General features: G+C 35.5%; 1 protein-coding gene across 1 annotated transcript in view; it reads right to left on the reverse strand.

Moving 5' to 3' along the window:
• Positions 1–3,799: 3,799 nt before the first annotated feature.
• LOC134668792 (DE-cadherin) overlaps positions 3,800–27,307 on the reverse strand; it is a 366,389-nt gene continuing 342,881 nt past the window's right edge. Inside the window, exons 19-24 of the mRNA XM_063526248.1 lie at positions 19,966–20,190; positions 17,980–18,110; positions 13,318–13,453; positions 12,085–12,285; positions 9,468–9,623; positions 3,800–8,671 (exon numbers count right to left, since the gene is read on the reverse strand). Coding sequence (XP_063382318.1) covers positions 8,547–8,671; positions 9,468–9,623; positions 12,085–12,285; positions 13,318–13,453; positions 17,980–18,110; positions 19,966–20,190 — 974 coding nt within the window. The 3' untranslated portion in view covers positions 3,800–8,546. The remainder of the gene's footprint in view (positions 8,672–9,467; positions 9,624–12,084; positions 12,286–13,317; positions 13,454–17,979; positions 18,111–19,965; positions 20,191–27,307) is intronic.

The following is a 27,307-nucleotide window of genomic DNA, read 5'->3' on the forward strand; positions in this document are numbered from 1 at the left end:
TTGTTAAAAAGAAACAAAACTGCATTCTTATCTTTCCATCCTGCATATAGTATAGTTAAGTCGAATTATTAAGCTGAATTTCTCTAAACTCTAATTTATTCAACGTAATGTATGTTATTACGTTAGTGTATGTTAGTTATGTTATCGTACTTACGTCAGATTTATTAACAGTCGATAAACTCGCGTTTTAGCAATCATTTCCAATAAAGTGGTGAAAAATGACAAAATTGGCGTATCGCGCATATTATGGCAACACTGTCAACCGGGAATATTTTATGTAAATTCCATTACGGTTCTTAAATAAACCAGAGGTAGTGAAACGTGGGAGCTTTCTTTATGAGGTTCTGGCAAGCTTTTTGCTTAATAAATGTAATTGTGTGAAAATGGGGCCTGGAGGCTAAAATATAGGTTAGGTCGGTCATTCTAAAAAAAATATGTCTGTGGTTTAATTGTCGCGACCCACTCGAAAAGAGTCGTGGCAACTAGACGCAACCGCAGACATATTCTCAGAGAATGATCCAAAACCCCTAGTGTACATTTTATACGATAGAGTGACGGAATTATGTACCTAGACTCGTTTGCGTTAACGTTCTCATTTTGTATGGGATTTTGAGCAGCGCGCTATGCGGGACGTTTTGGAAACTCAAAATTCCATACAAAATGAGACTTAACGCGAACTAGGTCAGGCAACGAATGCTCAATAAATTTGTAGAGGCGAATGCTAGGAACACAATTTTTGACTGCGTTACTTTGTTTAGAATGGTTATGAACATATCAAAAGACCCCGGCCGTAGCCCCTATGCCGGCGGGGCGAGGGGGTAAGAAGGTCCCATTTTTCGGTTTTTCACTTATATCTTGGAAACTTTGCGGCTTAGCGACATGACTAATTAGGCAAACCGAAAGCTGATTAAATTTGCTACAAGTATAATTAATAGTCAAGTTATTCGTATAGAAATTTTACATAGAGTTGTAGCTTACTTATTTGACAAGAAATACTAGGTAAATATTATTTATATCCACTGCTGCAAACTAATCAAGAAAACGAACCCCGACAAATTTCGTCAAAATAATTAATTCATCGTTAGATCTACTTAATTAACAGGAGGCTTCCGATATAATTATCCAGTAGCGTAGTTATCCTACATACTGTAAGTACTTACACATATTCAGAAACCAAAATAAAATTATAAATACAATATCAACTTGATACCTACTGCCTATAGTTCGTTTTTTAGCATTATTAGAAAAAGGTACCTAAATCTTGACGCGTCTTTTTATTGAAAAACACGTTTGAAAAATAGGCCACGGCAGATACATATGTATTATGAATCATAATAATACGATTATTTACATGCTTTTGCTTTCATTTCAGTAATAGCTACTGATTTTTAATTTTAATAAGCGTTTTTAAATAAAAGGCGTCAAAATCGCGTAGTCTTATTCTAATGCTAAAAAAACGAATTATAATAAGTACCTACTCGTAGTTCACCCTGAACAGCGCCTTCGCAAATCACATACATTTTGATTCTTCTAACTTCTTAAGCAGACAAATCGCCTGATAGTAAGCAATTACCGTCTGCCATGGACACCTGTAACACCATAAGGGTTGCAAGTGCGTTACCGGCATTTAAGATCGGCATTGGAGTGCGCTCTTTTTTTTTGAAGGTTTGAATGTAGTATCGGCCCGGATATAGCGCAGACGACAGTTGATTCCAGTTTAGCTGCGCGACAGCAGCAGTTTAGCAGAAGTCCTGCACCATGTTGTTGTCTCTTAAAATTAAGCAGCTCATAGTCAATGCGTTTTCGATGCCATTTTGTGATTTTGTCAAATATTTGAGAATAAGGCACCCTTGTAAGGAAACCACATGATAAACGGTACATGCGTATTAGGCATATAAATTATTCACTCGTTGGATAATCTTCTTCGACTAATTGGCTGGCAATTTACTATTCTCCTGTAAGTAAAGCTACTTATAGTTTGTCCGTGTACCTACATACATACATGTAGTCTGTCAAAAACTTTGTTAGTAGAAAAAGGCGCGAAAGTCAATTTTTGTATGGAACGAATACGCTTCGCGCCTACATTTTTTTTGCCGCTTTTCTCTACTGACGGAAATGGCTTGATAATCTTATGTAAGGGAAAAGAGGCGAGGAAACACGCTAATGTACTTATTTAAAATAAATTATTTCACGAAATAAAGCACCAGATTCATTAGAAAAACAGATAGCAGTTAGTTTTTGTCACTATTTTCTATTTAATAAATCGAAACAACTATAAAGAGTAGGTACAGTCAACTGTAATAATATGGGTGTAGACAACTTACCCAAAAATATGTCCCATAGTTGACATAAGAGTTATGGGACATATTTTTGAGATGATTTGTACACCCATATTTTTACAGTTGAAACTACCTTGACTTGACCGTGACGTCATTTTTGCAGTTTTCATGGCTTTATCGATAATGCAAATCGTTTCGACAGTTCAAAAAAAGAAACTGATTTGTCTAGCAGGAAGTACCCCATTAAGTAACCACCGTGGACCTGGGCCCTATTTCACCAACGTGACAGTTGCGATATTTGTCGACATCACTGTTACTGACGTCACAGGCATCCATAGGCTACGGTAACCGTTTACCATCAGACGGGGGTGTGGTTGTTTGCCACCAACATGTTTATTTAAAAAAATTCCACTATATCCCAAGTTAATAAGTACTTATTTTGCGAAGCTAATGACAATTGTCACAAGAAATACGACAATTGTCACGAAATTCCTACACAGAACTCATTTGCTGTCAAGAATTACCGAAAGTTCTTTGAAATCTTGTGACAATTGTCATAATTATCATCATAAACATCGCAAGAGAAATACGTGTTTTATGGCGATATAATAAAGTTTTATTAATTAATACAATGATGGTGACAAACAGGAATACGGCCCGCCCGATGGTAAGCGATAACCGTAGCTCATGGATGCCTGTGACGTCAGCAACAATGAGACTTGTCGAATTGTCGCACCTGTCACGTTGGTGAAATAGGGGCCTGATGGCCTACTAAATAATATTCAAAACTTTATACATGCTAGCGTTTGCTGTTTAAATATACCCATCCACAAAAAGCATTCCTAACAAAATTTTACCTGATATTATGAAATAATATACGCGTCAAAATACCTGCCAGAGGAGGGACTAGGGAGGCATTGATCTCAAAGTTTGTTAATATAAATTGTTGGAGAAACGAGACAACATTTCAACAATCTCATAACGGGTTCGTTGACGGCAATGAAAATGTAAACCGAATTTTAAGTGCCGAAAACCACGGATTAATAAGCAAAAGTTGTAAATACAAAGGTAAACTCGTAAATATTTTGGTATTTGGGTCACGTTTTTAAAACAATTCATTAGTTGAATGTTTTTGTTTTGAATAACAATGAAATGTTTTGTTTACTAGAATAGTTTTCAGTACAAAAGGTGAATGCTGATGTCATTTGATTTCGTATAAATATGTAAAACACATATAGATCGAAAAGCCGTCGCTGAAAACATTTTTGATTTTAATAACTTATGGTTAAGCCCACATATTCCACGACTCTTTCCGCAAAGACTGTATTCACATTTTAGAAACCTGTTGACTGAAATAATATAATTTTTTTGTGTAGGTATTAATCCTGTTCGGGGATTAGAATTTATGCTCCTTATAAAATATGAATTGTTTTCTTAAACTGTCCAATGCTCCAATGTCTAAATAGATTTTATTGAATTAATTTAATAATAATGAAGTGCTTGTAAAAAAAAGACATATATACTCAATGTAGTCACTTTATTTCAATGCTCAATTGAATATTTTTATTTCTATATAAACAATTTAAAAATATTAGGTTCTTAACAACTAAACTTATTCAATGTAATATGACAATCGATCAGTCGGCCTCCCCTAACTCTCTACAATAGACTTTCTTTTACTACAATCATTTCTTTAGGCGTTCTTTTCACTCACTACTTTTTGTCATTTGACAAAATAAACACACATTTCTGGTCACCTAACTAAACTGAAATATAATCAATTTAAAAAAAATACTAGACAAAGTGTTATATAGTCAGACCGTAAAGTATGCAGCGATTTTGATAGCCCACGCAGTGCAAGTGTCATTTTAAACGTCAAACTTCTATGAAATTATGACGTATAAATAACACTTACGCTGCGTGGGCTATCAAATCCGCTGCAGACTTTTATTGGTACGACTATAGTACGCTATGACAACAAAGTTCAAATAAGTTTGACGTGACAGTGAAAAAGTGACCAGAAAAAGTCCCGATCATTCTGTTAGCAATAATTATGTACAAATTATTGCACATAACACGTTATTTATAATTATTGATAGAAAACAGAGCATCACATCAAAATCGCCATAGTTTACTATATGTATATAAATTCTTACACGTACAAACACACGGACTTCACTCACTTACAGTAGAGTTAAAATTACCAATAAGTCATTATTTAATCCCATGTACCTACGTGGAAATAAAATTAAGTCAAGAGGTAACTTTTGACGATAAAAAAACGTCATGGGATTAAAAATGACATGTTTATTTTTAATAACAATGGCAGTGTGTTATTTTGTTCGAGGGTGATCATTTTTTTTTAATAAAATAAGGTATAAAAAATGATCACCCGCGACTTTTATTCTAAGTACGAATAATTGATCCAATAAAATTATTAGTAAATACGCCAACAACCAACCTCATGCGATGTTTGCCATCGTAATGGAATGTAGGAAATAGATATTTATTTATTTGCTTAAATCTACACGACATCTGAATTATTGAACAAATTAAATAATACTAACGGATATCGACGTAACATATTTGTACATTGTTGAAGAGCAATAATATTCGCAGAATTAAATTATATTAACTTTGTTTGATACATTATCGAGTATGAGCGCAGTTTTAATGATAAATAAATTAATTAACATTTTTTGTCATGGGTCAATTTAGATATCAGGGATTATTTAGGCTTTTAATGTTTTTTTTCTAAGATTTACTTATATATTTATTTTTATATGACCGAGAAGCTTTTTTGTTGGATCGGTATTTTTATACACGCTTAAAAATAAACATTTTTGTTACTAGCTCATCTTATTTATAATCATAACTCATAACTCTAGTAGGGGATAAATAACTAGGTTGTTTTCATAAGTCAAAGGCATCTGTTACTAAAATCTAACTATAAAGGTCACAAAATGCCGAGTAGGATTTTTATATTTTGCGAGCAGCTGTCTACTTTGAGCGCTTAAGTTTATTGCGTTTATATATTTTATTAATTCCAACTTAATAAGAAATAGGCATTAAATTTGTAAAATTAAGTTAATATAATTTGTGTTGTAGTTTAAAATACCTATACTGATATCGTACATAATTCTGGTATTTCATATGGAACTGCCGACAAAACGGTAAATTATTTACTGGAGATAATTAAAACGAATATAAAATTTAAGTTAAGTTTCGGCCTTTAATATATAAAAATGAAAACATTACTAGAACTAATTCATGTGCGACAGAATTAAAGATGTGATTAACGTTTTGGAAAATTTAAAAAACGTGGGGTATGTAACAATTATAAATAGGTCCCAAATGTTCAGTTATGCGGAAAACTAAAGACCACTGGAAAAATATACTATGAATCGTGTACATACGGACACCTCTCATACTCGACTAGAACTACCATTACTTAACACATGACTACCCTTCCCATTAGGGATAGGGATAATAATTGTGTTAGCGTAAAAAACAAAAACACATCGAGATGAAGATCAAATTAGCAATGTATCTACCTATTTGAAAACATAAGGAAAGAAGTTACAGTAGTACCGAGTATTACCCTTACACTCGCCTATATTCGTTGATATGCATAATTTTAAGACACCTTGTATATTTGCCTATAGTTAGCCATATAAAAGTTAAGGATAATCACGGAACATTTAATAGTATGGGCATATTTAATGTACATTATTTACACGTAGACTTATGTAGAATATATATCACTAGGTTATTTCAATCGAAATTAAGGTTTATAAAAATCCTTGTTTATTAAGCGGTAAATTAGGCCCCGAAAGGCCAATGTTCACTTGGTCACATTTGTGCAAATAATAATTGGTATTTGCACGTCTTTCCATACTTAGAATAGAAAAGAGATGCAAAACCACATTTGCAATGGCAAAATTATATCTTGTTAAATCATTGTGTCATTACTAGTTTAAAATCTAATGTTTCTCATCTAAGTTGGCGACTAATATACCAATGCTGTACGCAGTTATATTTCTCCAATACCTATTGAACTAAGTAGTGAAAAAATAAAGCTTTGGACCATTAAGACATTTGTGTGAAAACGCAAGCTTATTAAAAAGGATTTTTAAAACATTACTAAACGAAAAACAATTAGGACGTTCTAAGGTAATTTAACGATAAAACCAAAATAAATTCTTATTTCTTTATTCAAATGCACCACATAGAAAACTGGACGTTTATGTTACAAACAAATTGTATAAATAATTGACAAAAAATAAGTTTGCCTTCAATGAAATAAAATTACGTCATAGTATAAAGAATATAAAAAGAAACTTAACACTAACGCAAATGGACGTACTCCATACCAAGGAATATTACCAGTTAAGGTCTAGTTTGTATCCCATGATATTGGAAAATATTGTGGTATCTTTAAAACTGAAGGTAGGTATTCTGTAACTGTAACTGTACATACATTTATTGAAGATAATCAAATTGCATTGATAATTAGGTATAACAAGTCTAACCGTCGAGATAATAATTATAAATCAGTTTAATGACTTTGATATAGACTTAAGTTACAGCAATTTTGACATAATTACTTCGAAATATCGTTTATACGTATAACGATGTCATTTAACACAAACATTAAAATTCACGGCAACACAGATATTTCTTGTTTTTTCTTGGATGATCATGAAATACAGACTAGTCCTTAACAATGGTTTACAAGGATACCACTTATGACATTTTCACACCGACAAGTTTTCTTTAACATTACTGCATTCTCTTTCTCTGTCAAACAATAGAAATCATAGGTAAGCGGAGAGAGAAAGAAACTGCAATAAATTGCTCTCAAAAAGTAATTTGTCCTTCATTTAGGCCGTATACCGAGAACAAAAAGTTAAAAAACAGAAAAATTTAACTTTTAAAATAGTAAATGTCAAGTTTAATATTAAATTGTAGTAATCAAAGTGACCATACAGTCATAATGGTCAAAAATCATGTCTAAATACAAAAAGTGATAAAATGGCACTTAACTTTAAATTCATACTTAATCAGCTGCAATGGCCTAAATACTGCCAGTCACAAGAATGTTATTTCTTCAATACAATAATTTACAATCATACAAAAGTAATGAACAATCGAACATACAGCAGTACTTACAAATACTAAAATTACTTACTCTTGAGCGTCTTTTATTTTTTGCCACTTTTATATATTGTAACCTTTTTTGCCACTTTTGTGTTATTTCTAGCCAGGATCGCGAGCCCTTTTCATCCTTATAGGAGGAATTTCCAATTTTTTAAACTTTATTTTTGTTACCGCCATACAAAGTACGGGTATATGGGGAAATAGTAACACAATAGGAAAAAAACTCTGGGACATTTATTTATCCCATTAGGATCGAAAGAGGTCATGATTCTGAGTAGAAATAACACAAAAGTGGCCAAAAAAGGTCAAAATACTTATATAAAAATGGCAAAAAATAAAAGAAACGCTCTCTTAACCAAGCTGTACGTACTTAAGTTTAATTTATATAAAATTACGATACCTACAAGAAATAATTTAGGCGTATCTACAACGATGCCTAAACAACTTTACAAATCAGTCATTTTCTTAAAAACATATTTAACATGTCACATTTTTTTTATATTCTTAAGTGATGTTACGCGAAGTTTCAAAATGGGATATTAAGTTGATAGGTTCAATACAATTCAATCAATTTCTGAGCTGTCGTGTTTTTTTGATATTTTTAAGTTGTGATATTCTGAGTATAATAATAACTTCGGATCGCGTTTTCATATACACATTTTAGGATTTATTATCGGCAAACTGAGAATTAAGAAATATTTAAGAAGAATTGACTTTAGCTCAGAAATGAATGGAAGACGTATAAAACCTTTACAAAGAAGTAAAAAAATATAACTCAAAAAATGGCGTCATATTAGCTAACCTTAAAGTCATAGCTTTACTCATAACGGAACTCTTTAGTTCCTGTGCTTGTAAAATAAATCGCATTAATTATCACAGGCTTCTTAATTACCTATAGATCGATTTTCTGCTCTTAACAGGGAACTTATTCCAACGGTGGGTCCAAACACTTAAATTTCACTTGGAACACAGGCTACGGTGTCGAAATCAAACGCCGTGAAGCGATAAGGCATCTCGAAGCTTGGTCTATTCACTCACAGGGCTTTGGGCCTTGTGTAAGAGTCATATAAGGGTGGATTTTGGTGGCTACACGAGCCAGGCGTGGTGCTAGCACCATGACTCCTCGTGGGGCGCGCGCTCGTCGTCAGACTCGCCATACATGTCGGCTAGTTTTCGGAACCGAGGGCCGAACGTGGATAGATAGTTGAATTTTAGGTCACCGTCGTCCGTACCTGTTGGAAATATACGTTTTCTTTTACAATTGTATTGTTAATAATGTTAGTCACTTGGCGATCCCAGCATCTCCACCAAGTTAAGATTCGTTGCTCAAAATCGACAATCTAAACGGCTTTATTATGTCTTTACAACATTATACTTACAGATATTACATGTAACTTTTGTTTAGCCGCTTACGTTAAATTAATAGGTGTAGGTAAATACCTATTATAATGTATAAAATAACCTGGTTAGACTGCATACTGTAGGTACAGTCAAGTGTAAAAATATACATAGGTGCACTCATCATACCCAAAAATATGTCCCATAGCCATGTCAGCGAATTAAGAACGACATATTTTTGAGTAAGTTGTATTTTTACACTGTACAACTTTAATTTAATAATAGAAGTTCCAAATTTAAAAATAATTCAATTGCTTGCAACTTACAGCTGGCGAGCGAGGAGAGCGAGCCGCTAGTGTTGCCGTCTCCCTCGTACGCGTAGTGTCGCACGTCGTCGTACGGGTTGATGTCGGGGTCGCGGTCCATTACGGACTTCTTGTCGTCCAGGAAACCGGAGATGTCGGGCGCTGCGCCTACTACACCTGTGGGGTAATCTGGGGTAACTTACAGCTGGCGAGCGAGGAGAGCGAGCCGCTAGTGTTGCCGTCTCCCTCGTACGCGTAGTGTCGCACGTCGTCGTACGGGTTGATGTCGGGGTCGCGGTCCAGTACGGACTTCTTGTCGTCCAGGAAACCGGAGATGTCGGGCGCTGCGCCTACTACACCTGTGGGGTAATCTGGGGTAACTTACAGCTGGCGAGCGAGGAGAGCGAGCCGCTAGTGTTGCCGTCTCCCTCGTACGCGTAGTGTCGCACGTCGTCGTACGGGTTGATGTCGGGGTCGCGGTCCAGTACGGACTTCTTGTCGTCCAGGAAACCGGAGATGTCGGGCGCTGCGCCTACTACACCTGTCGGGAAATTAGGACATTAGTGTTCCCTTATAAAAACCAAGGTAGTTAGAGTTAGACTCTAATCGCAAGTTTACAAAAATACTCATTAACCAAAATAGCCTGAATATAATATTTTAAACTTTCGCGTTTTGAATACATATAAACTCACATTATAGACGGGTCTAACGCGAATTATATTCAATTACCTTTATTTACCGACGTTTCGACACAACGACAATAATTAACATGATGTGTGGTGGGTGGTTTGAAAATGTGATGTCTACCCCAAACTTTTCCATACACTTTTCGTCGGGTAGATGCACAAATCTCTGTTTTGACATTTTGCTGGGACAATCAGTCAGCCGCGACCACGACCAGTGAAACCTGTGTCGAAACGTCGGTAAATAAAGGTAATTGAATATAATTCGCGTTAGACCCGTCTATAATGTGAGTTAATATGTAGCCTGAATATATAATATGAACTGTGTCGAAATATCGGTAAATAAGTGTAATAAAATAAATTCTCGATAGACCCGTCTATAAATATGAGTTAATATGTGTTTGAAATAACCTGAATCTCTAATCTTGAAATTGACAAAGCTAGCCGCCTAACGGCGAATTAAGGTGACAGTCCATTTCCAACGACAGCTGCATCACTGTTAATTTTACTATGGAAATTGACAATAGCAGCGACGCGTTCAGTACCAGTCGTGCAGCTGCGGTCAGAAATGGAATGTTACCATTAGACTTTACAAGTTTGCCTATACTGGTGAATTTTTGACCGGTGCCGCCGTGATCCGGGTGGACTAGTGGTTGTGGTCTTTGCGGTGAATACAAAAGACGGTTCCACCCCAGTCCTGAACACTGGAGGTTTGATCACTTTTTGTTTTCCTATATTTATTTGTTAATGACATCTATTTCTGTTTATAATTTACATAGAGGTTTTTATTTAAAATAACACAAATAAAACAATTTAATTTGTTCCAGTTATAAACACAGGTTTACAGTTATTTTAGTCGTTCCTTCCGTCCTTCAATTTAACCGCTATGTTTGTCGACGAAATAAAATAACACCGAATTTTAGACACACACACAGCCTACAAACGAAAATCCTTCAAAGGCCGCGGATTTCAATCTAGAAGCAATGTTTACAAAGCGGAGCTAGAAGAAAAAGCAAAAATTACGTGATATATTAGAGCTTTTTGCTAAGAGTCAAGACCATTGAAATTAGAATAATAATCCCGCAGAGAACACTTAAGTTACTGCTAATACTACTCTAACTTCCAGCGTATTCTGTTAAAAGCGAGAACCTTTGTGATTTCTAGAAACACTCATTAAATTGCTACTTTATTCTGTTAACTTGGTATGTCGTAATAGTTGTTTTAACTCTGACAGGAAGGTAAAGTTAATCTTTCCCGGCTAAAAGTTTTAATTAAGAAATAACAGCGGGGCCGGCCAGCCCGGCGTATATTTTTTCATTCTTAAATCTTGCAGGTAATCCGAGTAAATCTGATTGATGGTTCTTAACCCAGTTAAAGTTTGAGCTATGGGGTTAAGTTACAGCTTAAGGGAAGTCGTAAATAGAGCGCGCAAAAACTGGTTTTGAGTGACGTGACATGTTTAGAAAAGCACTAAGAGGATTGTCGAAGCTTGGTAGTACTTTTGCTTTAATAAATTGAATTTGAAAAGCATGTTGGCTTAGCGGATAAGTTTTACTCAGTAGTTCGTGCAATTTACTTGCGGTCTAGCAGGTGTGACAGTAACTATACTTAATTAATAAAGATGCCTTGCTCCTTAGTCACGTCAGTGAAGCTGTATTCAGTTCCAGTAAACTCTTTAAATGTTACATTATATTCTACATTGCATCTTAATTTGGAAACTTTAATTTTGGTATTCAAAGTTCCGGTAAATTTTAAAACGCATCGATATCCTCTAAATACGTCTCCGCCAACATATAGTAAGGTATCCAGTTTCTTTTCAACGCATTTTCTTCTTAACATATCAAAGACATCGGCAATACCTTGTTCCTTATCAAGGCGTCAACTAAATTACAGAAGACTTGTACAATAGTGGACAGTCGCATGCATGAACATGTTATCCAATAGTCTGCCTCAGTGCCCTCAGCATATCGAGTTTGTATCAAGCACCCCTTTTCTCGGAGATTCTTCTTAGAAAAAATTTGTGCCCTGATGTTGTCCCTGATGTGGTGGTCTTTATGTTTTTTCGTCAGTCGGCTGTGTCATAGTTGTAAATGGTATATTTACCTGGCGCGTGCATGAACGTGCCATCCTGATCCGGCGGCGGCCCATCGTACATCTGCCTGAGCAATGGAGGTCGTAACCATCAGCTTCGCCCTCACCGCCACCCTCGTCTTCGTACGCGATGATGTTTTCCCTGATGCCCTAATGTTGTCCCTGACGTGGTGGTCTATATGTTTTTTCGTCAGTCGGCTGTGTCATAGTTGTAAATGGTATATTTACCTGGCGCGTGCATGAACGTGCCATCCTGATCCGGCGGCGGCCCATCATACATCTGCCTGAGCACGTGGAGGTCGTATCCAGCGTCTCCCTCACCGCCACCCTCGTCTTCGTACGCGATGATGTTTTCCCTGATGTCGTCCAGTTCCTTCTCGGCCCAGGCGTCCGCTCGGCGCCGATGGACGACCACTGCTAATAGTAGGACTGCGAAAGAAAAAAAAAGAATAATTATAAAATTTATTAGCTTTAGAAGAACATAAATATCTTAGTTTTTCAATTCAGACATACAACACTTATGAAAGTTATAAATTACACCAGAGTTGCGTGAGTAATATTTGTATAATTATGTGTTGTATTTGTAAGTGGAAATATATAATTTTACAATTATCGCTAGATTTGGTATTTTTGTTTGTACCTTATCCACAAATACAATATTTTTCTCACCACTTAATAACGGAGAAATGGTTAAAGAATAGTTTCCCCTTTTAAAGCGAATTTGCTCGTTTTAAAATAAGAAAGCAAGCAGTTGATTTATTTTCACTTCGGCTTGTTAAAATAAATTACTTTTCTTGTTGTTTAACCTGGTGCGATTCACGCGGTATTTTATGACTATGAGGGGAATAAATACTATTGATGAAGAGAACACTTTTATAGGAAATTAGTTACAGAGAAACATTGTTAGCGATAACAGAAAATTCACTGACTTTGGGCCCGATTCGGATTTTGCAATAGACATCTATTAGATATCTTTTAGACATCACCAAGATACGATAACGATATGTTTAAGATCTAACCTGTCAAATTTGACATTTGCGCGATTCTGGAGATACTCTTGAACGATTAGAGATCCAATTCACATCTAATAGATATCTTACTCTATCTAACGTAAAAGTGACATTGGTTGCCCGAATCGCGCTGCAAAAGAGAACTAGTTGATAACGTATCTAGAATGGATCTAGTAAGTGTCGTGTCTTGTGAATATCTTGAAGTTCGAATACGGCAGATTCTGTCTTTTTGTGATTTTTTTGCGTTTGTCGATAAGCAATTCTGATTTGTCTACGACCCCTAGACAGAAAACGCTATGTCGTGACTAAAAATGTTTCTAAACACCAGTCAAACCATCAGAGTGCGAAGAGTAAAATAAAATATACCTATCTAGGTACTTGTACTTGAACTTACATTGATATCAATATAAAAGCTTCAACGTATTGAACAATAAACTAGACGAATACTCACTGACTAAGATGGCGATGCAGACTAAGATGGCCACCAGGAAATTGGTGTCGATGCCGAAGGTGACCGCTGTGGAGACGCTGAGCTGGCAGCCGGGGTCCGCCTTGCGGTGAACGGAGGGCTCGCCAAGGTTGTAGTACTGTCAGCAAAATAGTTTAATGTACAACACAATACAATACAAATCCTCTTTATTGCACAACCTTAATAAAACATTTACAGAGAAACACACATAATATATGAAGACAGAGGTAACAACAGGTTCGATTACATCTTGAAAACCACGAAACTTTTACAAAACCAGTAAGCGAATTTTCTGGACCAGCCTAAGGTGCCTGTCGGTGGTTAGAAGGATATCCATTCATTATTGGCACCCAGTATATATAATAATATAGATACTAATATAGATAGTAATATATAGATACTAGCGGTCAACAAATTATACACCTAAACCTTCCTACACCCATTGATAGGTGAAAACCGCACGTAAATCCGGTAGTTTTTGAGTTTATCGTGAACATACAAAAACACAAACTTACAAACAGACAGACGCGGCGGGCGACTTTGATTTACAATGTGTATAGAAGATACATATAATACTTATATACAAATATATATTTTTTGCTATTTTAAATTAAATAATTTAGAAGGTATGTAAGGAAATAATCATAATAACACAAATTACATACAACTAAGACTTACAAATAAAAATTAAAACATACAAACCGCTCCCTGCCTTTCCCGGTGCAAAGATGCCCATGATGCTCGCAGCATTTCCTCGCTGGATCACCACGGACAGCCTTTGCACAAGGAACGACTCGGAGCGGGGGCCCTCCCCTTTCTGTCTGAGTAAGCGTTTCGCGTCGGCTGACAATCTTCTATACATAGAAAACGGACTAGGCTACGGAGGCTGTCTAAGCTGTCAAAGAAATTGTGTGTACAAATGTATACAGTGATTTAAAAATAAGTACGTAAATACATATGTATTTACTATCACAACTCGGGTTCCATTAATTTTATTTGCCTAACTAAGTAGGTGTACGCAAACAAACTGGAATTTCACAAAATATACAACATTTTCGCTCTGATTAATGATGTGAAAATGCTAATATCCTAGGATTTAATGGCAATGTGTTGTTTCATAACTTGACATTAGTACATTTGCATATTTATAATAGGTTCTGTTTTATTCCAAAACTAACGAGTTGGGTCTAACTTTAGGGTTCTGTTCCGAGGGACCGATACAAACTTACAAACTGATGTCAATTTGATTTCATTTTATATTGGTGCGAGCTAGATGCAGGGGTAGTAATAAATCTAAGATTTTTTTGATTCGAATTGTCCTCCACATACCTAATAAGAATAATAATACCTTTTGTAAGACAGAGGGAATATATTTCCCACCTGATTTAGAACTTTAAATTAAAGCAATAGGGTTCAATTTTGCATAATTTCTGAACCCTTATGCCTTATAAAGGGTAAAACATTTGGTACAGATATGTTCTGCCAGCGTACACTCTGTTACACTCTGGTTGAAGAATTGAGACTTTTCATATATATATTCTACTATACATCTGTGTGTAAAAAACTTATGCACCCTTTACAAGTTAAATAGAACTCATACTTAACCATTTATGTTAATTATGCATGTAATTTTGAGATTGTTAACCTCTCGTTAACCCAGTAAGACTAACTACTAATACGTAATACGTAATACTTAACTAGGATTTCATTCAACGATTGAACGAACGTGTATATGCCTAACTATAATGAACATTTCTATAAAAATAATTTTCAATATTATTATAATTCATCATATTTTTATGATATATTCCATTCAATAATCACTTCGTCTGGCGTCGAGCGATAGTCCCTATGTCAGTTAATTTTTATATCAAATTTTGAGTAACAGTCACGTATTAATTTACTTAGAAATGTACATTTAAGTTTAAGCAATAAATATATTCTTAATTTTATTTCTTAAATTAGACCTAGCCAAAAAACTTGAAGGATTTGTCATAACAATAATATGTACCTATGCTAGTTTTAAGGTATTTATCTATGGGCCAATAGTTGCCTGAAAATAAATGTTTTCATTCATTCATAAGGACCATAATTCGACGTCTAGAGGTATAAGTAGTATCATTCAGTATTGTGCAAAAACCATGAACATTTTATAATAATTCTAGCCATTATTATAAATATTGCACATAAAATTTACAGCACACCTTTATTTCATATTTTAACACGAATATTGAATTAGAAGAAGGCAGTTAACATTATTTACGTTCGCTTTAAACAAGCTTTATTATTACGACAATAATACGAATACCGCAGAATAAATTACAGGAATTATATACTTTAATGAAATTATGTAAGCACTCCGCAACACATTAATGTGAGATTCTTAGCGCACTTAGTTTCACGCCGTTCCGCTAAATATATGGACGGAGCACTTGAAAAATGGACGGGGAAAATACACTTTGTAAGCATATTTTTTTAATACTGCATACTTGGTCATATATGTGTGGGTTCCATAAATTATGGTAGGTACTAAAGTGTTCCTAAACCTTCCTTGATATAACTCATTATCAGACCTCAGTCAGTATGAGTCAGATTTCCATATTGTACACTATAAGGGCATGTTACATACATTACGTATAGGTACTTAAATTAAAAGTGACATTCACAAGAAAGGAACAGAGTACACTATCAGCACTTTGAAATTTCTTTGCGATTCGTGAAGATTTTTATGAGAATGTAAATCCATGAAATCAAAAGTAATTTTTAACTCACTTGAAGTATTAGATCTATACAGGATGATTTCGCCGGGGTCGTGGAGCAAGAGAGCCAGACATCATACAGAATCCAAAGATAAGCCTAATGGCCCTAATGATGTTGTTAATTATTAATAAGTGAATTGTCAAATTCTTAATGAGAATAAAGAATCTTAAACCTAACCTATTGTTTATCACCAATAATGATGATTATTTTCCAGATGACAAGTAGGAAAAACTATTTTTGCATACAATTTGGTGACCCTACTCAATGTGACGTCTTGTCGCTTTCCATACAGCGTATGTCAAAAGTCATAGGGTGACCATAATTACTTAGTATAACATTAATTTTACTTGACTAATAAGAATAATTTAAGTAATTATCTTTTAATCAAATACTACCATATGATAATGTGGATCATTTAGGTACAGAGTCAGAAAAGGTGGTTCTGGATCACGACCCAGAAATCACCCTGTATAGCCTGCCCAAGGCAATTTTTATTATCTTTAAAAAAACGCAACATCACCTACCTTGGCATAAGACTTTGGTTTGCGTCGAATAGGCGCCTTCAAGATTGATTTTGCAAAGTAACAAGTTTTGTGCCGCACTACACTCAGGTAATAGCTTCGGAAAGTAATTAATTTTGTTCAAAACAGCCTCAATGGCAACTTCGGAATATTTTGCTGAATCCTATGCACTAAACAACGTTTTAAATTTAATATTGTTAAGTGCACCAAGTCTTATACTTTTACAATATAGGTTACATTTAGATGACGACTGCAGTTACTGCATTGCTGTTGCAACGTAGGTGACTTTCGGATGGCAACTGTAATATAATAATATTAAATACCTACTGCTGCGAGGTTGATGCGGGTTCTACCTATATTTGTCAATTTTTTTGATAAAATGTATAACATTCGCTGCCGCACTACTGCCGCGATTTCAACGTTCAAACCGGCATTCATTTTATTAAGGAATTTAACAGTGACTGCGTCATGCCGCAGCAGTATTGTGGCAATGGAATGTCACCTACTAGCGTTGTTGCGGGCGGTGTCAATATCAAGATCTAATAAAATGAGTGACAGATCGTTCTAGTAGCAACAGCAATGCAGCAACTACATCAATTAACAGTGACATCGCGCGTCAACGTAGCAATGCTGCTGCAGCCGCTAGGCGATTGTAACTTTACCAAACTATACGCTTGTGCAGTCTAAACGCATAGAATGTCTTTGTATTCGTCTGTAACTTGAAGAGTTAACAAATGCAGCGTAAGTTGGGGAAATTTCACAGGAGCGTCTCCTATGCACTCGCCGTGAGATTCCGCCACAAAAGATACTTATTTCCTTGAAGAATATTTAGGGCATACTTAAATTGAAGTGAAGGAATAGGTATATATTGTTTGGTTCTGCAGATACACAGGCTGTTTTTTTCAACATATAGTCCGTATGACTGCGAGGTTAATATATCGACCTAGTCCCACAGTAAGGTAAGTAAGTTAAGGTTAATAAGGCTTGTGTTGTGGGTACTAGACGACTTTATATATCATTTGTAAATATCCGTACCGTGCCTAATTCAGAAACATATATTTGTGATTTAACACACATAAAAATGCCCTTACCAGGATTCGAACCCGGGACCTCCTGAATCGTTGGCAGAGTCACTACGGACTAGGCTAGGAGGAAAATACCTAAATATAAAGACGTAGCGTAGACACATTAGAGAATCATCTGCCTTGACTTCTTAAGATATTTTTAGAGCCTTTTTTTTTTCGGTATCTGGATAGACACGCAGTTGTTATGAGTTTGCAAGCAAACTGACGGGCCGTATATTTTGACCTCCGACGCAAATGTCCTAAGTGTAGGAGCAGTTCTCTAACAGGTGGGTACTTACATAGTCGTTGTACGTGAAGTTGCTGATGCAGCCAACGAAGTGCTGGTTGGTGGGGATGTGCTGCCAGCCAAACTGGTGCGCTAGGTGTCTGAAGTCGATGGTCGCTCCACCCAATTGAAGTGGTCCATTCACTGTAGAAAACAAATACATTAATATACGGTACAATTGTTTAAAGTAAACATAATAAAGTAATAATGGAACCTCCAACCGAGTCGCACTGGTTATCTAAGTAATATATATATTTACACAGAAACACCAAATTTTGCAAAAATAGGTAAATCAAATGCCACTTAAAGTGGCGTGCTTGTTAAAGTTCTTCAAACAACACTGTATTTCTAGCGTATACGCTTGTTTACATTCAAATACCTACTTTTTCAATTAAAAGTTGCAACGTGAGGCTTTTGCAGCAATTGTTGCATAACGTAAACTGAAAAGCTGTATAAATTCGACAGCACTAAAACATTAAAATGTAGTCTACATTGCATAATGTATGCACGCAAACTTCAAGCAAAAAGCCACGGCAGAAAGTTAGTTAACGACTAGCCAAGTAGCCACGCTGTAAGTCAAAGAGTTCAAGTAGGCAAAATAAACTGTCGGGAAACGAGCTTTATTCAGACACTAGCATTGTTTTGCTCAGTTGTAAACTAAAATTTTATGATAAGAATACCACAACGAGGTCGGGAACTTTTCTATAATTCTCGCAGCTGTTGGGAAATGCGGCGCGCTCAGCGAAAACAAAAGATTCCTGTACAGTAATAATGTATGGAAATTTATTACAGACGTTGGCATTTGAATTTACCAATCGAAGCGCCTGGAAACCATATTTTGGGCAGATTGGGAAATATATATTTGAATGGAGTTTGGACATTTAGGTAAATATACAATATTATGTACACTACTAAGCTTTAAATTATACCTTTGGCAATATTTGGGTATAGCAGTATTACTTAATTTTAAATAAAGGAAACGCGGCGATAATTAATGGCTGAACAGAATTAATTCCAGACTCCACATTGAAGCACAATATGAGTAAGCATGATGATAAATAATAGTTGTATAGGTAAGTAACTGATATGTTCGCCTATAAAACTGTAGATTTTCATAATTTACCCTTACCGAAAATTCTTACTGCCATGTGTAACGGCCATAAAACCTCTGTCAATACTATTAAATTTCAAGAGGAGCGGGCCATAAACCCTGGGCCTTTTTGCCCATTTAACCGGCCTCGTTAATTCTGCATAAAAAGCAAGTTTTATCAGATTTCAGGCGACCCTGTATAATCCAGCAATAATGGAAACAGGCAAAAAACACCGTCGCCCTAGATACGTATAAACTACTCATTAGCGAAGTAAAAACGCAGTTAAAACTAGTTGTCGTTAGGAAAATGATGGAAAAATGTAAATGGATTTATTTGAATACCTATTCTTTAAAGGGTTTTGTGAAAACTAGCTTGTTTGAAATTCACTTGATTATAATGATTCACGTCTACAAGTATTTATTTGGATACAGTTTGGACAACTCAAGAAACATTCAAGCCAAAATATGGCGTGTGCTTGTTTCCCTAAATATCATGTGACAGTTACCACAATTTTAGTAATCTAAAAAAAACGCAGCATAATTAGATAATGATGACGGCAGAAATGCAATTCACATTTCTGCCATCGTCATTATACAGTTATTTTTATCTGATCACAGTGATCACCGAACGTCTAAAGAATCTCGAAACTAAAAAAGAAGTGATATCCAGAGTCAAAAATCTTACCATTAAGTATTCCTCTTGGCAAAATAGGCGCCGCCAGGCTCATACAAGTGGACAGCTTGCATCGATCCACGAACATCTCTATTCATCAGCACGATCTCGATGAGGTGAGGCTTGCCTTCGGCGACGTGGACGACGCTGTTGTCAAGCCTTATGGAGCCGTAGTTTATTTACTAGGAGGATCGTGTAGACCATTCTGTGATATTATCCAGGTTAAGAAGACTTACCATTAAGTATCTCTCTTGGCGCAATAGGCGCCGCCAGGCTCATACAAGTGGACAGCTTGCACCGATCCACGAACATCTCTATTGAACTCTTCATGAGGACGATCTCGATGAGGTGAGGCTTGCCGTCCGCGACGTGGACGACGCTGTTGTTGAGCCTCGTGGTGCCGGAACCGTAGTTCACCAGGAGGATGGGATAGCCGTCGACTAGCTCCAGGGAGAGGAAATCTGTAAGAGAGGTGTTTGGTTAGATTACAATAATCATCATCAACCAAGAACTTTGTTACTTTTTCAGCCTGTTAATAGCGTCTTGGGGGACTAGCCAAGTGACGTGTCGCCGTGTGTATGCCACGTGACCTTTCTATGGCGTTACTTTTCGACTGCGTTAGTCGGTAAACGGTATTCATCTTGGCTACGCACCCTACTTGGACTACACAGGCCAAGTTATTATAATGCTCATCATCATATAAGCCGAAAGGCGTTTACAGCTGGAAATCGTGAAAAAAATTGAATGCTATCTTATTACGCGAAAAATTTCCAGTCACAAAACTTATCTTCGAAAACATTTTAAAAACAGCTTTAAATTATTAAAACAGACTTCTGCAGACTGATTAAGCTTTCTCTATCTCTTAATATAAAGAGGTCCCGATCGAATCGACTGATTCCACAACATCACAAAGCTGCATAAATCATCGCCGCGCTAAACACCAATAGAATGCGCAGAGCATCCAAAATGCACACTGTTTAGACGACATTTTGCAGCATTGTGCATGTTAAAGACGTTCATCGGATTGGCACAATACTGACTAGACAGAATGCAGCCAATGCATCCTTAATAGGATTGCTAGTTGGATTGTTCTCGTGGGCAAACATAGAAGTAATCTGTAGAGGACGTAAGCTAAATATGGATGCCTTTGGGGTTGCTCAAACAGTATTTCAGACTAATATAATTTTATAAGTATACGAATTGTATTGTTAGAAAGTAATAAACACTTTATTATCCGAAACAAGGATAGGTTACAACAGGTATATAATTGAAAATCACTATCCTTTGATAAGCAATACTGTATTTGAGGCAGTTGCGATTGAAACTTTCGGTCCTTGGTCGTCCGACACCAAAAAACTAGTAAAAGAAATTTCTACCAAACTAGTCTGGGTGTCTGGCGACCTACGAGCAAGCGCATTTTTTGCGCAAAAACACCATCATCACCGTGCAGAGGGAGAACGCGGCCAGTGTCCTGGGAACAATGCCTCAGGCTAATTTAGGTTTAGACTTATGATCATTTGTTTAATATCTGTTTTAATACATAAAATTGTTCCCTGTTACTGTCAATACCTGTGGATCTTTAATTTCACTTGGATTAACTTTTACGTTCGTGAGGGAAACGCAGTTCCAAGCACAACATAAGCTAGCAAGGATTTTCTTTTTAAATACGTCGTAATTGAACCACTTTCGCATGGAAGCAAATCATAACACTAATCCGCCATTTCTTGTCGTCCTCAAACGCCGCAAATTGCGACAAGTCCACCAGAAAATTAAGTTTTCCGCTCAAGTTTATAAAAATAAAATATCTACGTTAGCTTGTCGCAGAGACTACCTACTTTAGATCCCGGATTGTGAAGTGTTTACAAATATTACCCAATGGCGCCATTTTACTTGTAAAATAATATATTTCAAACTAAAGTTGCTTCTTATTGTTATTGTTACTAGAAGTCGACGCAACTGAAATGAAAGATAGAGCTCTCATGATACCTCATTTAATTCCTTAACCCGTAGACGCATGAAGTATCAATATTGATACTGAAACAGGACAAATGCCAACCAACTTCTCTTGAAATTACAACTATGTTGTGATGATACAAATAATTAATTAATAGTGAATTTGGTTGTCACTTTGGCTGTATGAGTATATACTTCATGCATCTAAGGATTAAGAGGTGAAGGGCCTTATAAATATGTATTGACGTTTTGGATAGTGACTTAAATGGACATGAGTGTGACAGCCTCAAATGCTCAATCTAATCAGTGAGTCATCTGTGTCTTGTCGTCATGCCACGATGGAACTTCTTAAGCCGTGTTTACACTAGGCGAGTGGTCGAGTCGGCGGACTTGCCGGCGTGACACTCAATTCCCATGGTACTAAACTGAGTTATCTAAGTGTAAAAGCAATACCGTGTAGAACATCGAATGGTTTTAAAATGATACGGCAGCCAACGTTTCTAAACTCATGTAACGGCTATTTTGTCATGACAGAATAGAGTTATTATATTATTTTAAGATATATATAATATGTTTTGTACATTCATCAATTTTCTCTTTAAATTTTTTAACATAGCTCTATTGTAATAAACTGTAATAGTGAAATATGTTTATCTTTGTCTGTTACTTTGGTATCTGTGTTTGTTAAAAAGAGAACCAAATTCAATTTTCAAATTTTATATGGCGCAGTCGCTAGGATAAGAACTTACACAATAAATAACTATTATATTTCTTCTTAGATGTATTGTATCGCTTCCTGTATCATTAATTATGGTTTTGACAAGACAGACAGCAAACTTTCCCTAAAACACAGACTTGAAAGAACACTAAGTAAAGCCAAACGAGGCTTCAGAAGCAAAACGGCAAGTACCTAACGACTTAACAACTCTCGTGTTTAGTGTCTAATTTTCAGTTTTCGGAACTCTAACAAAACTTTATACGAGCACATAAAACTCTACTCGACCGAGACACGTTTTTTAAATTACCTACTACTTACTAAGCTGTTGAAATTGAATTTGAACTGGTAACGGAGCGTAACACTTAAGTAACGGAGAACGTGAGTTCGAAACCCGACTAGTATACTAATGCAAAAAGTTTCTCCATATTATTGTCCGAGACATAATTTATTTAATATCTTCTCCGTCATTAGTTCTTCGTCGATTGAAAATATGTCGAAGTACCTAATCGGATTATTGCCAGATTCGGACATTAAGAGGTCAGTGCATTTATTTGTGTGTTTATCATTGAATATTTGTTCCTGAATTATGGATATAGGTCCATAGTACAAGCTTCTCTCAGTTTGGGGCTAGATCGATCTGTGTCAGATTGTCCCCAAAATATTTTTTTTAAATTCATATTTAGGATTAGACTGCTGGGACCTTTAGACTTATTTAGCAGCGTGTCGTGGCAAAAAAAATAGAAAAAGGTGCTTAGATAACTGCTGAAAATTTAATTTGAAATCCTTAAAGGTGCTTTGTTTGTCCTAACTACAATTTACAATCAAATCTGTTTTGGTATTCCGTGTCAGCCGTTCGGAGAAATTCGAAGCTTCAAAGGGTTTTAATTATAAAGCAGGCACAAAGACAACACTATTCGATTACATTAAGCTACCCAAAATTTGTATCTATGTAAAAAATACATCTAAACTAAACTAGGTGAATATTTAATCATAATCGGTTATTCTGCGTGTTAAACCATAATGTAGACACCGGACCCCGCTTTATTTTAGAGCATTATTATTAATTATGAACAAACAATACCGAAACGTGGTTCCTAAACAAGAATGTACTAAGTAATCGTACAGAATATTCCAGAAACCGTATAGAGCAATAACACTCGAACACGCGATCGTAGTCCATAAATCATAACACCCCGTACACGGCTGTCAGTCATTATGGAATCATTAAAAAATCATTATTGCCGTAACTGTGAACTAGGCGTACTATAGGAGTATAACAACGTTACCAAGTTTCTTTTGCGTGAGGGAAACAAATTGCCAATCGAATTTCGAACTCGAGAAATATACATTTGCGCTGCAATACCAGCGGCACCTATCGCATCTTCAGAAATGTAAATGAAGCCTCGTGATTGGTCGATCGGATTGCAATCCGCTGTTTCTCCGCTAATTAGAGAGCACGGTACAACTATAAAAATAAAATGTACAGAAAACCCAAGGGACCATTGTGGAGTCGGGCCGGAAATCATTATTCAAGTTGTTACGCCAATCCAATGTGACGTATTCATTGTTGCCGGCAACATTGTTGTGTGTCGTAGTCGAATCCTAGTTAACGACATTGTAAGTAAGTTAACGAACTTAGTTGCCGAAGTCTTATCGAAGTTGGTAGTTTTCAAGTTATCACAAACGAGGATCGGCTGTAAATTATGTGAAATAGTTTGAGAATTACCTTGTAGTTTTTTCTTTGACGTTTTTACAACTGTGAAAATGGTTTGTGGCGGCCGTACTTATACAACAATTTCTAACTGTCATCAACAAAGTACTAAGAAAATAGATTTATGTATTCTTTAATAAGTAGGTACGAAGACACGAAGTGGAGGAAGAGAGGGGAGGCCTTTGCCCAGCAGTGGGACACAGTGGGCTCTGAATAAATAATAATAAGTAAGTACGATTTCTTACATATCTTAGGTAATTAAGACGTTTCTATAGGTTCTATCAGATGTAAGATCCTAATATACCCGCACAAAACGATAAAGTAGAAAAATGCGTGAAATTGCCTCTATTTGAAGTCGCAAAAGAAACCACTAACATAGCTCTACGTCTACGCAATTGAACGAAGTATATTTGTGGATATTGAATTACATTTCGAAGACGATATAAAAAGGGACCTAATATCTACCTAATCAGAAGTAGTATCGGAAACATATAACCATAACTTCGTAGATGTGTATAAAAATAAACGGTTCAGAAAATCGGTGTGGCACAAATTAACTGGATACTCTGATCTGTTGGCCTCGTTACTGTGTGTACTTTTCACTTAACTGAATTGGCAATTTGGCATCGGCCGGCGAATCTTTGCGTTCTTGCAAGAAACATTGCCAAACTGTAAAAAAAGCCGTTAAATGTGAGACTAACTTGAGAACGTCGGCTAACATGATGTAATGTGGAAGAAATCTGACTGCGGGTGTGCCAAGCATATACTTTGGTATCAAAGGACTCCAAATTTGCATGTAAATATGTTTGTATAAAATTTAAAAATAAATAAAAAACTGCTAAGAATTTTTGACAAGCTTTCCTTACTTTTTGAAACATTGCTCTTTGTTACTAACCAACACTTAATGTGTACGTATAGGCCTGAATAATATTGATAGTAGATACATAAGCATGTCACACCGATTCTTTACCGACTTATCAGGAAAGGGCCTTAACCCTTATCTTGGCAAGGCTCAAAATATGTTAAATATAAACATTTTTTTAGCTTTTCGTCACCTATTGAGCATACTGGACTGTTAAAAAATAAGGGAAAAAATCCAGGATTTTCCAGTTTCGGAAAATCATATGTATCATATTTGATACAATGCCAATCCCTCAACAAAATAGTTACCTACTTTTTAGAAGAAAAATGTGGATTTTAATAAAAATAAAACATGTAATGCAACAGAAATTATCATTTATTGCTAATTAAACGCAATCTAAAGCATCAGATGACTATTAAACCTGTAAAAATAAATTATATCTACGAATACCTGATCACATGGGCGGAAAATCTGATCCCGTAAACTTTCAAAAAAGTTGTCAGCAAAAAGTTGAGTAAAATATTAAAAGTAAACAAATAATAAAAAGTCATAAAAAAATATTTTTTTTTTACTTTGGGGGCATTTTTGCCATTCATATATTTTTCCGTGCTACGGGCTACGGCGTAGCAATAATGCTACGGCGTGCGAATATACAGTTAAACAACATCTAGTACTTTAAAAAAATCAAAGCTCAATAACTAAATAATACGACAACTAATACAAAATACTTGAAACATGTTTTGTAAGCCCACAAATATAAAAAAAATAAAAAAACATGTAAAACTATTTTAACGACAACTTGGCAATGTATTAAATGTAATACAATCCTTTCAATATGTACATTTCTGAGTTCTTGGCAATGTATCAAATATAATGCATAACAGTTTTCTGTAAAATTCTGTGTATTAAATGTTTTAAAATTCAAATGCATTGTAAATATTTATGCACTAACAGATAGTAAATGCATCAAAATGTAAATTATGGAAAAATATATACTAATCTAAGAAATAAATGCAAAACTTCCAGTGCGAACCGAAATCTGTTGTTTCCGTGACTCCATGTTGATTATTACTAATTAATTTAAAATGACACTTGTGTCTATTATTTTTTTATATAAAAAAGGAGGGTAGCTCGACATATTCATGGAAGAATTATTGTGTTAGGTAATAAAGTGAACCTGCTAGATTTTTTAAAGTTCCATGTATCACGGGTGTTACAATGCCAAGATAAGGGTTAATAACCCTCAATATTGTAGTCCCTTGGGAAAGACTTCTATGTCTGGTACTAGTTTTTGTTGCCAGAAATTGTAGTACAAATAGAGTGAGTAGATGTTTCTCATACAAAACATCTCCTCGATATATTTTCATTCTATAACAAGGTATAACATCGAAGACTAGTACTTCTGGTAAGTAGATACTCAAATATTCATGTCAAATTTCATGTTATTTCAGAATTTCGTTTAAATATAAGAGCGTAACTTCGATTATAGTCTGTATCTTCAGCTATTTAAGTAAAAGTAAACAAAACAAAAACATGATCAAATGTAGGTTAAAGTCAGGTCGTTCAGTGACGAATCCAGGCGGTTTTATAACCAATAACTGTTATAAATAACCGAAAATGTACAAATTGTTTGTTTACTTTTATTTAAATACCTACAGATACAGATATAGCTTCGGAACTCTTAAAAACGTAACTTTACGTTATTTATCTTCACACTTTTCAAACATTTCATATGGTTGATAGCGGATCTATTTGGATATTAGTACGTAATTATAGTAGCGACTGACAGCACCAGGACATATCGTTAATCAAATTCTTCGTCCAATAATTTTAAAGGAAGAAGGATGATTTATTGATTTACCCTACAAATATAGTAATTCACGTGTTATTAGTGGGTAGGTACATTAGATGGATTATCAAAGTAATGGATACATGTTACAATAGTATAAACATAAGTAGGTTTGTTTGTTACTTTTATGCTGTACTGTACTAACATAAAGAGGTGTTGTTTTTATTTATGGGAGGGATATGAGTATAATAATAAATGCAGAAATACTTAATTTAAGGAATGTGTATTCAATACACAATTTCCCGCTATTCAAAAAAGTTTTGATTGGTCAATAAAAATTTTTGATTGGCTAAAATGAAATTCTATATGTCAAACCTCTTGTGCGGCATTACAATACTTCATCATCATCATTTCAGCCTATATACGTCCCACTGCTGAGCACAGGCCTCCTCTCATGCGCGAGAGGGCTTGGGCTTATAGTCCCCACGCTAGCCCAATGCGGATTGGGGACTTCACATACACCTTTGAATTTCTTCGCAGATGTA

This window comes from Cydia fagiglandana, chromosome 1, assembly GCF_963556715.1.
Source record: "Cydia fagiglandana chromosome 1, ilCydFagi1.1, whole genome shotgun sequence".
NCBI lineage: Eukaryota > Metazoa > Arthropoda > Insecta > Lepidoptera > Tortricidae > Cydia > Cydia fagiglandana.